General features: G+C 40.7%; 1 protein-coding gene across 3 annotated transcripts in view; it reads right to left on the reverse strand.

The window, feature by feature from the left end:
* Positions 1 to 6,662: 6,662 nt before the first annotated feature.
* The window catches only part of LOC111151731 (golgi SNAP receptor complex member 1), a 52,407-nt gene continuing 43,670 nt past the window's right edge, over positions 6,663 to 15,399 (reverse strand). For all 3 annotated transcript variants that reach the window (XM_022509898.1, XM_022509899.1, XM_022509900.1), the window contains 2 exons: positions 9,682 to 9,764; positions 6,663 to 7,006 (listed from right to left, as the gene is read on the reverse strand). In XM_022509898.1, coding sequence (XP_022365606.1) covers positions 6,882 to 7,006; positions 9,682 to 9,764 — 208 coding nt within the window. In that variant the 3' untranslated portion in view covers positions 6,663 to 6,881. The remainder of the gene's footprint in view (positions 7,007 to 9,681; positions 9,765 to 15,399) is intronic.

The raw sequence follows: 15,399 nt of genomic DNA on the forward strand, positions 1-15,399 counted from the left end.
CCGGTGGCCAAGCAGGCTCCCTCCCTGCGTGGCCCTGGCTGTGCAGTCGCCGCACTGGCCACCACGCACCACACTGGCAAACGTAACAGGGAGCTGCCAGCTATTCTGGAACAGAGCGATGAGAGGCTGGCAGTTGTTTAGGAACATGAACGAGACAGCTGTATGCAGAGCACGTTGAGGGGTTAGATGAGAGGCAGGACTCCCAGCTCAGGACCGGCACACACAGTTAGTAATGAACAACAGGGCTCGTGGGACATGCAACAGGGGACAGGAGAGGACAAGGTGGGGACTGAGGACTTACTCCAGAGTGGAAAACACAAATGCCATATTCTTAGCACATTATCCATGAGTGCACGTACATCCGGGAGAATCATATGAATTATGTGCCACACTCATTTAGAGATAGTCACTTTGGGGGAAATGATTATGTTTAAGCCATATTTTTTCAGCAGTGATTTAAAAGTAGTAACCAATCATATTTGCCGGCTCTCCCTCAAGCTGTAAGCAATTTCACCAGCAAAAGCATGAACTAATTGGATGCTTGAGAATATCTAAAAGAAATGCACTAATTAAGAAAAAGTGACGGTTTCCTAAGAGCTTTGTATCCCAAAGGAGGAAAACTGAATACCACAGATCGGGGTAACAAATTAGATGACAATTTGATGAGAGCAACAGAACACTGTCAAGTGATCTCTGGGATTCCTCTAAGCAGATATTCAGCACCTGATCTTCTTAGCTTTTAAATCTTTTCAGAGAGTTAATAATAAAGAGCTCTGCAAGCTGAGGAGGTCTGCCAAGGTGGGGAATCTTAGCCTGGCAGAGCCCAAGACATCAGGCCGAAATGCTTTCCTCTCTGTTCAGTTCAGTCGGCAAATCTCTATCTTCAGGAGGGGAATATACTTTTCTCCTGGCTTTTGCTATAGAGAAACAAGGGAAAATGTCCTGATAATAAACGTCTTCAGTGAGATTCTCCAGCCATTTTTTTTTTTTTTTTTTTTTTTAATTCTAGGCATCCCTGCCATCAGACAAGGCATGCTGGGACAGGGCCTCAGATCCTTTCCCAAGGAGAGGGCAGGTTCCATAGGAGTGGCGGCCCATCAAAGCCATTCCACCCAGAAGGAAAATGCAGCACACCACTGCCATAGTCGGCCGTCTCTAGGAAGACCTGTGAGGTTCTAAACTAGAAGGCAGGAAGAGTTGAACAGGAAGTTTGGTCCACTTAAGGCCACTAAACCCCCCCCTTTTTTTTTACAACCTCAATGCATTACATTACTTCTCGTAGAGGAAGTGATTTATAAAGGAAAACTTTACTAAGCAATCACAGCCACTAGTTCGTATTCCTTGAAAATAATCAAGCTGCAGGACTTTAAATGAGATTTAAATGTACCACTTTAAAAACCAGGCCAAATGGGTGGGTCTTTCCTAACTCCTCTCATAATCATGCAGCACAAGTTAAATTATATCTTGCAGAACTAGCACAGTATTTGGCATCAAAAAGCCCTCAAGATTCAAATCCTTGCTTTATTGTTCACTCTGATTTTGAGCAAATTACTGAATCCTTCTGGGCTTGTCCCCTTATCTGTAAGAGGGATGGCTAACCTAAGAGTGGTGCTGGATTTTATGTAGGTCTACGTGGGGGTGCACACACACAGGGTTGGGCACAGGTTCATAGCCAAAAGGAGGTCAGGATCCCAAGGAAGAAGTAGGGGGGGTGGTGGCGCCTGGGTGGCTCAGTGGGTTAAGCCTCTGCCTCTGGCTCAGGTCACAGTCTCAGGGTCCTGGGATCGAGCCCCTGGGATCGGGCTCTCTGCTTAGCGGGGAGCCTGCTTCCCCCTCTCTTCTCTGCCTGCTGCTCTGCCTACTTGTGATCTCTCTCTCTGTCAAATAGGTAAGTAAAATCTTAAAAAAAAAAGAAGTGGGTACTTTGGAAACCGTTTGAATGGATGAGAGGGGGAAAACTGGGATGGCCAAAGTAGTATGAACAGTCTGGTCAGATAAAAAGGCCAGAAATGCGGGCGGGGAGTCACTGTTAATGGGGACAGTGCTGCTTTTTGGGGTGATTAAAATGGTTTGAAGTCAGTGGTGCTAGCTGCACAACTAATATACTAAAACCCTTTGGTACACTTTAAAAGGGTGGATTTTATGGTGCATGCATTTTATTTCAATTATACTATTATATTTTTTTAAGATTTTATTTATTTGACAGACGGAGATCACAAGAAGGCAGAGAGACAGGCAGAGAGAGGGGAGGAAGCAGGCTCCCTGCTGAGCAGAGAGCCTGATGTGGGGCTCGATCCCAGGACCCTGAGATCATGACCTGAGCCGAAGGCAGAGGCTTAACCCACTGAGCCACCCAGGCGCCCCCTCTGCTTCCTTTTTTAAAATAACAGTATAGGGGCACCTGGGTGTCTCAGTGGGTTAAGCCTCTGCCTTCGGCTCAGGTCATGATCTCAGGGTCCTGGGATCGAGCCCCACATCAGGCTCTCTGCTCAGCAGGGAGCCTGCTTCCTCCCCTCTCTCTGCCTCTCTGCCTACTTGTATCTCCATCTGTCAAATAAATAAACAAAATCTTTAAAAAAAAAAAAAAAGGAAGTACAAAATAAGAATAAGGACATTTGGAGAGGTAATGGAACATGAGGGATTTTCAAATTCTCTGGTGTGGTGAAGAATCAAGTTCTGGTCTTTAGGATAAAAAGTCATTAGGGAGGGTAAAAACCCATTTCTCTTGTTAAATTCTACAATTTTACATTGCCATCATACCTTCACAAGTTTCACATTTCTCTTGTTAATTCTACAATTTTACATTGCCATCATACCTTCACAAGTTTCATTTTGAGAAGAGATTGTCCTTCATTTCTAGGGCTAAGTTATCAGTGGAATATTCATACGATGGTTTCGAACAATAGGTGATGGGCAGCTTTTCAGTACCTGTACTGTTTCACTCTGGGTTTTAGGACATCACAAGGAATACTTATCGATACCAAAGATTTCAAAATTCCATCGCAAACTTCCTTGATGGTACCATTTCAATACAAACAGCCACAGGCACAACCATTTAGATTTCTAATTTATTATTAAATTACATAACAAAGCTTCTTCTATACAGTCAGAAAATGCACATTTAGATGAGAACAAAAATTAGGTACAAATACAATAAATCTGGTTCCAAGAAGCCATTTTAAAAGCAAAAAAATTAGAAAGTGCATTTGGAATAGATTTTTAAAAATCTGTATTGGCATTTTTCACGAGGAAACATCTTTCATCATGGTAAAGTGTGACTGGAATTGATTTCCCTCCCTCTCTAAGAGCTAATAGGATGGGAACAGACGCAAATACTCTTATACTAAAGTGAGAGTTGGGTACAAAGAAAATGAGAAAGATCCCTCAAGACATGGCTCAGCTTTGTCTCAGCTTTTTATCCAATAAATGTCCTTTAGTCACTTAATCCTTCCTTATTTTCTTTTCCCAGAGAAGCTTAAGGGTATGCAGGTTTATAAAAGAAAGACAAGCTTGGTTTATAAAGACCACGATGAAAAGCTCTGCGTCTGAACAGAGACCCGGCTAAACAACCTCTGACCCGAAAGAACGGAGCGCAATCGGTTCACTTTTCTGAGTGGAATCCGGTTGTGCTTTAGGGACATTTGCCACAGACTTCAGTGTCATCCTAGACATGGCCATTTATCCTCCACGGCAAGTTAGAGAACTGCGTCAATTTCTAAAGTATCGTATCTGGCTAATGATCAAACGAGGTATGAGAAAACCAAAAAGGTTAGTCCAGTTCTTTGAAGTCCTTTTCATCAGGTTGAGATTATTAAAGTGAAATAGCAGAACAGTGGTGGGAATGCAAGTCCAAGGGGCCTCCGTTCCAGAGAGGCCAAAAGTCATGACATCAAAAGGCTCAGTAAGTACATTTTCCTAGTCAGATGTGTTCAGCATCCAGTAGGAAAGAATTAAAATAGTATTATTTGGTTTCAGGTATAAAAAGTGCCCACGTGATGTCTCCTCTCTTCACTTGTATTAGTTCTGAGGATTTTACTTCCAATGCCTGATCCACAGTAGGGAAAAAGGTATTCTCTATACAAGTTTGGTACAAAGGAGAGAGGAATAGTGGAGAAGGAAATCCCTTTTCTAACACTAGAAAAATAAAGGGTGAGCAATGCAGGTTACAGGGAATCCTTCAGCATCCTTAAAAACACTAAGAAGAATATAGAGAAAGCCAGGACAGAGCAACTGAAGCACTTGGAAATTGGGTTTGAATTTAGTAGTCAATTAAACATTTTTAACTAAAGTTATCAGCACACATTAAAACAAAATCTCAGAAGTACACTTTTGGGAATTCTGTCCTTTATGTTGCCATGGTTTTTCATACTTCTTAGTGAAAAGGAAAGTTTTGAATGGTTACTAAAATGATCCCAAAGGAAAGATGCATTATTATGTTGACAATGGCCGAGGGAGAATAATTTCCCCTAAGAGGCAACTTCCTTCTGACCTCCCAGCTCTAACAAGCAACTTACAGTTGGCTCCTGAGCCTAGCAGCAGGTCTGTAAGGGCAGAAGAAAACGGGAGAAAACTAAGATGGTTAAAAAAAAAAAGTTAAATGGCATGAAACTGAAAGAATTCAAATCAGCCATCACAGGACTCAAATCCCCTTCTTGTAAATGACATGGCATACTTCTATTTCCTTATTCCAGGGCTTGTTTCTGCGAATGAAGGAACTATAAGAGGAGAGGATCCTAGCTATCTTCACTTGCCCTGGGTCACCTCACTATGGGCTACAGCACCGGGCAGTTAGTCAGACAGACCTACCTGACACCAACATCTACACCAAGCTTTTTCAACTTCCTTGGAAGAACTAGTTTATTTTCAAAATGAAAATAACCAACATAATTCTATTCCTTCATTTAAGCATAACCCTAACTGAGAGGCTCATCACCCATCAAAAGTACATGTTTGCTTAGTGCAGCAAGCTAGGTTAGCTCAGGCCCTTGGTTTACCCTCATATAATCAGCTTTAATGAATGTACCAAATAACCAGACCAGTAAAAAAGACTGGTAGTATAATTAAATAAATAACTTTATTTATGATACTTCAGATTTTATAAATGCCAACCATATAGCAATGAAAGTCCTAATAAATTTTAGCTGAGGCACAATCACCAATCAAGGCCCTTTGAAAAATCAAAGATAATAATAAAGTGTCAGGGGAGAGAAGTTTTGTTCTCCCAACAGAGAATTTAATAAATGAACTTCTCTGATCCTTTAAGGTTCATGTTGGGAAAACTCAGACTTTCTTTTAAGGGCATCCCCAATCAAGTAACTGATCGATCAACCCGTATTTAGAAAAATAAACCCCGTAGTTTAAAAAAAAAAAAAAGGTATCAAATGCCTTTCATACCCAGGACATAATAAAACTTTGACACCAGAAGGAAAAGCCTTTGTTTCTGTACCAGACCAGGGGTTAGCATAACCATCGGCCTGTGATTGAGTTCACCTGAATGTCCTCACCCAAGCACTGTGATGCAGTTAAGAACTACACACTAATATCCTTTTATTCCCTGTGGCACAGGGAAGCCAATACTATCAATACCAGAGTCAACTGCAATGGTGAGGAGCAACTTTCTTGGTGAGGAGTGCGGATGCTGAAGTCTTCAAGCTGTCTGTGGTAGTTGTTAGACAAGTCACACATTTACAGAAATGGAGAAATGGTTAAACCTGAAAAGAATTCTGGTGGGTAGTTTAAAAATTTTGTCACTGCCCAGGGATGGTAGTAGAAGACAGGTGCAGATGGAGACAGATTCTGTTACGCGCACCTTTAACAGTCAAACAGTTCTCTGGATGTTTGGGAAATCTTAACAGATTTGGAATGAACAGATTTTCATAAAACCCAGAATTCCTAGTACATCAGGCAGCAGTTCTCAAACTTTTGCTCCTAGACCACGGAGCATTTACAAATGGAATCATCTGGATGGTGACCCCTCAGTCAATGTCTTTTCACATGAGGCTTGTTGAATAATCAGTTGAAAACTGAGCAGTCCGCTCACTCTGAGGAACTGGTGAGGGCAATGACAGACATTGGCTACTAGTTACTGTTATCATGGTAGTACTGGAATTTCATTGACTTGTAGTAGCAAATATTAATCCAATGAAAGAAATAAACAAAAAATCAAAACAATGACTGACAAAAAAGCCTGTTATTCTTGATGCTTTTCCAGTAATATAGTCAACCCCAGTGTGCATACAATTTACAAAAAGAAGGGAAAAAAAAAAGGTTTTTTGCAGTGTTTGTCTTCTGTTTCAGACAACCGCAACTGTGTTGAAGTTGACCTGTTGGCATCTCAAAGAATCTGTGAAAAATGTAATTTTCCTTGAATACCAAAACAGGGACACAGAATAGAAATTTATAGTACAGCTTATTAGGAAATGACTTGTGGTTTCTCATCATGAGTGTCAAATAAAAGCACAAGAACTATTTTTATTCACAACCCAGTCTGGGGGCTAAAAGGAAAGCAGTCTTTGGATACAGAGAGACCTGGTTTTCTGGAGTCCAGCTGTAAGACCTGCTTGTCATCAGCCTTCCATACCATCCTGAAGCACAGAAACTGTTTCTGATTGGTTTACTTACCTCCTGGGAAGACAAAAGCAACTGACACTTTTTTTTTTTTTAACTCATAACAGAAGGAAATGTGTGTTAGAAAAGACAGCACAGAGAAACTGTGGCTTCAGCTCACCCTGACCACGACACAGAGTCCACCGCTGTCAGTCCTGAATTACTCCTGCTGGTCAGGCTAATCATCAGGACAATCAACTTCTCCTTCCTACATTTCCTTATTCCAGATCAGGGTGTGAAAGTGGAGGCCGCCAAGAGTCCCCCGAGGCGTTCCATCAATGGAAAGCATACAGAAGCAACAGGATGGTACAGACGCCAATGACTCCGCCCAGGATGAGGGAGTCTCGCCGCTTCCTAAGATTGATCCGCTGGATCAGGCTGTTCACAGCAGGAAAACGATCTTTGGGAAATCTTTATTAAGGTCATATTTGAAGAATCCTCTTTAGTGAAAAGTTACAGGAGTCACAAAAATAGAGATCAACGTGGTCCAGAAACAATAAATAATGAGAAGAAATACAGGGGAAGAAAATTACACTGAGGGAGCCCTTAAAAAACACATGTCCTAGCTGGGGTGTCCTGCTGCTCAAGGTCTCAAACAAACTGAGGGATTACTACCAGGCTTCAGGTCAGGGTGGGAGCCAGTGTGCAGGCAGGGAGGCACGGGTACCCGCAACTACTGCGGGTATTCCCCACCCCCACTCCCCTCCTCCCTCTTCCCCTCTCCCCCTCTCCATCTCTCTTTAAACCCCTTCTCTCACGGGAGTAGGAAGTTTTGCCAGAAGAGTTTTGAAGAAGTAACTGATCTTCTCCTCACAGGGTGATAAGCCCCTTAGAATCGGTCAATTGGTGGGAACCAAATCTAGGGCCTGAATAAATCAGTTGCTGATGAATTACTGAAATTTTTAAACATACTTTGCAGCAGCAGGTAGGATATGGTAGGAAAGTGGGTTACACTGCTCTAGCTGTCCTACGTGGGAAACATTAAAAAAAGATGGCAAATTTCCAATTTTAGAAGTTTAAAAACAGTCACAACTACATTTTACTTAGTATTTCAAACTCTCTTCATACTCTAGCTTGTATGCTGCAGACCAGAGCAAACGCCTGCGCTTCCTATATTGCTTGGCATTTCCAAAAACACACCTGCAGGTACGCCCTCTTTAACAGAGGGATCCCAGCAAAGTCAGAAAAACCACCAACAAAAAGCACCTACAACTCTAGCGAGCTGAAATAACACCTCCACCTTGCGAGTCTGTACTGCATTTTCCTGTAATTAAACTACTCAGCAGGGACCATATTCCTGTACTTACACATTCTACGTATTCTATGTTTAGGACCATGTCTTCTAGTAATCTTGAATTTCCCTTCCTACCCAGAAGAGAGCTTTATATACTGTTAAGCATTAATGCTTTTTGAAATAATGAAAAAAAAAATGCAGAAATAACTTTTAAAATATACAACAGGGAGCATGAAATAATAGGCAGAAACTTTTACAAGGTACGAATCTCATACAGAGCAAATGTTTAATCTTTTTTTGCTTAGTAAAAGGATGAACAATCTCCTTAGAATATGCAAACTTTTGGCGTTAGGAAATGTTTCTAATGGGCACACTTCTGTCTGGTTTACCTCTACGGAGCCCCGCCCCACCCCCGCTTTCTCCTACAGTAATCTAGTTTCTAGTTCATGTAATAGTGTGGGCTGACCTTGTCCTCTGCCATCAGGTATACATACAAACTCAGGATTGGCCAGGAAGAATATTTACAGTGACTCTAGCTCGGGCAACTACAGTCCTCTGGGGACGTTTTATCGCTGCTGTTAGAAAAGACCCCACCCCCATTCCATGGGGATTTCTTTACTAGCAGAAGATGACTCTTACAGCCATCTCTGTCACCATGAGGAGAAAACCTGAGAATGAGGCCAACCACAAGGAAAGATAAGAGATGGAGTAGATAGGCGGAAAAGGGAGAGGAATGGCAGATTAATAATAAAATCTAAACTCCTTAATCGAGCTATGCCTTAAGCCAAATTCTAGCAGTGAATTTGAGATAACTATAAACAAATTAATTACGTCCTTAAGTCAGTCTAAATTAGGTTTCCATTTTAGGACTATGGAGTCCTAAAATCCATTTTATATGACTTTTTTGAATATGCATTCTTCTGTAAGTATTATAACTTGATGATACAATGTATACAGCAGTACTCTGTAAACTGTATAGCCCTACGTAAGACAGATAGGATTGTGGATGTCTGGTTTCTGCTTAGGATAACAAAACAGGAACAAAATTCACAAAAAAACTGGAAAATACCAATACATTTCAGGATACTCCCTAGGCAAATAAGTATCAAACTAAATGTGACTTTAAATTATCAGGACCAGAAGATACTCAACTTTTGAAAATTATGGGTGCTTCCTCCCTTTTTAATTGGGAAAGAAAACTTTTCTTCTCCAAAAGGCTTGACTTCTCAGAGAGTAAACAAAATGTTTCAGAGTAACAGGCTTATGAGTTTCTCCACTGGCTTTCATGGAAGTATTAGTAATCCTAATTCAAGTCAGGAAACTCAAGAATTAAAAAGTAGAGGTCACAATAAACTATTTGAGCACTCAGCTTGTGCATGAAGAGTCACATGAAAATACTGGCAGTTACACTCATCTACAACATGTTATGGCTGTCTGTCTCCTTCCTTCTCCTTCTAAGCATCTGCCACTGACTTAATTCTCCAAACTGGAAAAAGAAGAAAAAGCATGTCATTTACAATGTTGAGGTAAGAATAATATATATTGTGGCATTCTAACATGGATTCAAGAGCTTTTAAAATATAAAATAATTTTGTGAATAATTTGAAAATTCAAATTGATAATTTGTTTCTAAATCTATTATCAGACTTCTAGTGTACAATCTTTTACAAATGGCGCTAAACAGTATCAATTTCTATAAAGTAGGAATGCAAGGCATATTCATATTATGTAATAATGGCCTCAACTGCTATTGATGATGGCAACATGACCCCCCCCCCCAAAAAAAAAGCATAGACACCTCCCCCCTGCCAAGAACTAGAGATTTCAATCAAAAAGGATACTGGCCAAAGTATTCATTTTGCTCTGAATCGACTTCAACATTCCTCTCTGGGAAGTCATATTTTCTTTTGTTGCCATAGCAATGCTGAAGGGGGAAAAGAGAAGATAATTACACTGGCATTTAAAATTATCCTGCACAGATCCATCAGACCCTTAAAAAGTGAACAGAAAACTAAGATAAGCAACATCATCTTAAAAAGCACGGGCAGAAAAAAATCATTTCCCAAGTCACCTTTACACTGTCCTTTTCTCAAATGACCATTCCATCCCCATTAATATCCTCTGATGGACAAAGCAGTAGGACATTCCCTGTGATTTCTCCCAAAGTGACAAATGAAATAACAGACTAAATCACTATTACAAAAGCTTCTTAAAATGGTTTTGAAAGGGGCTCCTGGGTGTCTTAGTCGGTTAACCATCTGCCTTCGGCTCAGGTCATGATCCCAGCGTCCTGGGATTGAGTCCTACTTCTCCCTCTCCCTCTGTACTCTCTCTCTCTCTCTCCCCCTCTCTCTGAAATAAATAAAATCTTTTTAAAAAAATGGTTTTGAAAGGGGCCAGCTATTAAAATATCCTTAATCAGGAAAACTGTTGAGAGGGAAGTAGAATTACAAACATAAAAATAGAACCAAAAGTGTAACATATCACAAAATATTCGTATATAACCAGTCCTTAATTTACGAAAAGATTATGTTCCAGAATTCTACTTAAGAACCAATTAGGCAGATTTTATTTTTATTATTTATTTATTTATTTATTTATTTATTTATTTATTTATTTAAAGAGAGACAGCGAGAGCAGGAATACAAGCAGGGGGAATGGGAAAGGGAGAGGGAGAAGCAGGCTTCCCACCGAGCAAGGAACCCCACGTGGAGCTTGATCCCAGGACCCTGGGATCAAGACCTGAGCTGAAAGCAGACGCCCAAGGAAGGACTGAGCCATGCAGGCACCGCTCTTTTTAAAAAAAATTTTAAAAAAGGATACTATTTATGTATTTGACAGAGAGAGAGAGAGAGCACCAAGCAGAGGGAGAGGCAGACAGAGGGAGAGGGAGAAGCAGGCTCCCAGTGGAGCAGGGAGCCTGATGCAGGGCTCAGTCCCAGGACCCCGGGATCATGACCTGAGTGGAAGGCAGACGCTTAACCAACTGAGCCACCCAGGCGCCCTAATTATGCAGATTTTAGAAGACACATTCAACATTTTCCTGGGTTTCCATGCCAGGTGACAAAGGTTACATATTCACTAAACAACTGAGAGAGATGGGGAAAAGTCCCTTCTCTTACAAAGACTATACAAAGTTAGTCTTTTCTCTTACAAAGACTATACAAAGTATAGTCTTTTCCATGTGACTACTTTGATGTGACTACTTTGATGTACTGTTTAAAAGAATCTCAGTTAATATTTTTTTGCTGTCAGTGCTAGGACTCACTCAATAGCCTTATCTCCCAGGACAGCAGGGTCAGTATCCATTTTGATATGTAACACACCAGGGGAATGCCACAGATACTGTTATAAGAAATAGCAGGAAACAGAATGTCCTCGAATAATGCTGAAAATATATGAAACATTAAAAAAAAAAAAAAAAGGTAACAGAGATGAAGAGATTCTGGGAAGATGATAATCAGAGCACATAACTCCTGACCTCATCTGTGGTCTGATTTCCTCCATGGAAGAACACCAGAACAAGGCAGATGTGAAGGGGAGGGCCTGGTCCACCTGAGACCTGGTCGACCAAGTTCTTTAGAAATCCCTAGGGAAGAAAGCAAGGCAGGCTATACTCTCTCAAACAAGGGAAGAACCAAGGAACTGATGGCAGGGAAGACTAGATTTTTCTTCAAGCCTGGGGCAAGGACCTAGGTTTCACTGCATTGTGAGGAGCCCAGAGAGTGGAAGAGATGCAGCTGCATGCGGGGAGCTGCGCTGATGGGCTGAGCTGCCCCCATACCTGCAGCTGGTGACCGGTGGCTACGTACAACCAGAGGAACCTATCGGCTGAGAGCTGACAGTCCACCAGCTGCTGCGATGCCCAGCCCAAGAAGGAAAAAGTGCTGGGCCATCCACTACCGCCTGATAGGCCTCTGCTCAGGGGTCTCTAACAGCCTGACCTATCTGGGAGATGGCCGAAAATACTTTTGAACAGGCAACACCAGGTATCCTACTGGAGGAAAATGCTAGGGGGAGTGCTCTAAACAAACGGTGAATCAAACTGAAATTTCAAGATTTGAGAAGGTGAAGAAGAAACAAAAGCGTGTGAAGATAAAAGGATATATGGTAGAGCACTGTTTGACATAGTAAAAGACAAACCAGAAAAACACCTCCCCCATGGAAACAACTTTGGAATGGTTTAACAGATTCTGATATAAACTTACTATGAAATAACATTTGGTTATTAAAAAGAGTAAGATGGCATTATTTCTATTAACCTGGAAGGATGTTTATGATATACTGAATGATTAAAGCAAGTCACAGAATGTGTAAAGTATGAATTCTCTTTCATTTCAAGCAATAAAACACCTTTGTATATGTCTGTACGGCAGGGACAGCGTAGTAGATATTAACAACTGTCAGTTACTACAAGTTACTCAGGGGATAGGAACGGAGGGACACTAACCAGGGAATGAACTTTTTCTTTATACATTTTACTTTTAAATTGTTAAAATAAGAACACTGTACTTTTCTAAAATATACATCTCTAATAAAGAAAACTGAAAAGAAAATTGCGGGAATTCCACCTGAATAACTAAGAAATGTGAATAACATTATCAGCACCGATCTGCTGCAGATACTTGCCTCAGTACCACTATGACTCAAACCATGATTGAGAAAAGTTTTTCCCAGATCCTAGAAAAGATCAAGAATTGAGGGGATCAGGTATCTTTGAAGGCAAAACTGTGGAATAGGACTAAAGATGGGAGTTCTTAGAAATCTGTACAAGGAACTGCCAGACCCCTACGCTTCCTTCCCTGACCTATGAAGTCAGGTGACGGCCCCCCAGTTCAGGGGAAGATCTAACCTAGAAGAGACCTGAGAGATACTGACACCTTGAAGCTCCCAACAAAACGGCCAGGCTCCCTTCTGATCATCCATTGCGATGCCTACCACTTGGCAAGTGTCCCACAAGTTATGGACACAGAACGAGCTTCCAAGTACTGGATTTTGGAGCCTCCCCTTTAAATATGAACAAAGAGGGGCGCCTAAGTGGCTAGTTTGTTAAGTGCCTGCCTTCGGCTCAGGTCATAATCCCAGGGTCCTGGGACTGAGCCCCACGTCGTCGAGCTCTCTGCTCAGCGGGAGCCTGTTTCTCCTTCTCCTTCCTGCTCCCCCTGCTTGTACCCTCTCTTTGTCAAACAAAAAAATAAAATCTTTAAAAAAATTAAATATGAACTAAGAACCAAGAATCACTACAAATTTGAGAAGAGCCTCTAATGAAAGACAGAGATCCAAACAAACCAATCAGCAAACAGAAAAGTGAATCTGAGGAAACAGAGGCAATAACAGAAGCTCAAGAAACTCTAAAATCAAATTATATTTAATGTCGTCAGAGAGAGAGAGAAGAAGGCATCATATCCATGAAACATATAAATACATGTATATATTCATGTGTATATGTGTGTGTGAATGTACCCATCCTTTAGAAAAGAGCTCGTGTAAATTTTAAGAAAGGATGGAAATGAAAATGTAATAGAAGCATTGAAAGGACAAACTGAGTAAACCCCTCAGAAAGTAGAAAAACAGATAAATGGAAAATGGAGAAAAGGTAAGACAAGAACAACAGAGACCAAACATATTTATTACCTTTTAAAATTAAAAACAAAAACCAGAAAACAAAACAGTGAAAAAGGAGGTGGGAAAATGATAGTTTAAGAAAATTCCCCAGAACTGAAGATGAGTCTCCAGACGGTAGGAGCCCACTCAACACCCAGTTCAATGAACTGGAAAAGATGCATGATAAGTTCACTATGGGGAGGTTAAAAAACACCCAAAACATGGGGGAAAGTAATGATGGCCCTAAAAGCTTCCAGAAGACAAAAGCTCATCACATACTAAGGACCAGATATCTTAGTTGGCACTGGACTTAATAATACCAAAGGGGCGCCTGGGTGGCTCAGTTAATTAAGCCTCTGCCTTCAGCTCAGGTCATGATCCCAGGGTCCTGGGACTGAGCTCCAGGTTGGGCTTCTTGCTCAGTGGGGAGCCTGCTTCTCCCTCTCCCTCTGCCTGCCGCACCACCCCCCAACCTGTGCTTTCTGTCAAATAAATAAATAAAATCTTTTTAAAAAAATTTTATTTATTTATTTGACAGAAGAGATCACAAGTAGGCAGAGAGGCAGGCAGAGAGAGAGGAAGGGAAGCAGGCTCCCTGCTGAGCAGAGAGCCCGATGTGGGGCTCGATCCCAGGACTCTGGGATCATGACCTGAGCCGAAGGCAGAGGCTTTAACCCACTGAGCCACCCAGGCACCCCTAAATAAGTAAAATCTTTTTAAAAAAGTACTGAAAATAGCACCTTCAAAAATTTCAGAGTTACTTCTAACCTAGAACTCTCTAACTTAGCTAAACAATAAATTAAGAATAGATGTGAAAAGTTCAAAACTGTACCTCCTATTCTTTCTCAGGAAACTACTAAAGAACATGGTCCAGCATAATGAGGGAATAAACTAAGAAAATGGAAGACACTAAATTCAAGAAATAAGTGATCCAATAAAGGAGGTTATTTGAAGGTTATTTGAGGGTAACTGCACCCCAGGACCAGTGCAGTAGAGCAGGCCTGAAGAACAACCAGACGAGAATAAAACGGAAGGAAGCTGGCAATGTTAATTTTACACTGAATTTTAGATCCCAAAACCAAAAAGAACACAAGAAGAGTCCAAACTAACAACACCCTTTGCATCATTAGTTCTTATTCATAATTATGTCTGCGACAGAATATGATACTTTTAAAATGTGGCTGTTTTAACATAAATTCATAATGTACTTTAAAACGGGTATTACGGTTTTGTATAAAGTAACACAATTTGATTTAAAGTGAGGCTGAGCCTCTGAAGGCAATCTTCGAATCATATATGCCTCTGTTTTTTATACTGGGACTACCACCATCTCCCACGCACTTTGACTCAGAAGAGATAAAGATTAAAAAATAATTTCCACAAAGCACTTTGTATTCCTTAGAGAATGGATATCATTATGTTATTATCTTGTTGAATATGCATGATTGCCAGTACCACACAGAGTATATCTAGACATACTTTCCCATCTCATTACATCATTTGGAGTCAAGCTGAGTGAAATCTAGGTTGTTGTTATTTCAAGGGTCAAATACTCGGAAGCAAAACATAAACTCCAAATAATATATAATGCTTTTAAAATGATAAATCATTGATGTGCTTACTGGAACTTCCTTACCTGCTCTGTAAACTAAACTCATACACTTATTTTCTCAACAAAAGACAAGACTAGTTATACACTGAAAGCTTAAGAATAAATACTAAAAATATTAGTTCTTTCAGTTGTGCACATATTTTTTTTTTTTTAAGATTTTATTTATTTATTTGACAGACAGAGATGACAAGTAGGCAGAGAGGCAGGCAGAGAGGAGGAAGCAGAGGCTTTAACCCACTGAGCCACCCAGGTGCCTCCAGTTGTGCACATATTCTTAAAAATTCTTAAAACCTCCAAAAGAAAAAAGTAAATTGTTACATACAGAATATGCAAAAATAATTAT

This window comes from Enhydra lutris, unplaced genomic scaffold (assembly GCF_002288905.1).
Source record: "Enhydra lutris kenyoni isolate GAN:26980312 unplaced genomic scaffold, ASM228890v2 scaffoldscaffold26, whole genome shotgun sequence".
Taxonomy (NCBI): domain Eukaryota; kingdom Metazoa; phylum Chordata; class Mammalia; order Carnivora; family Mustelidae; genus Enhydra; species Enhydra lutris.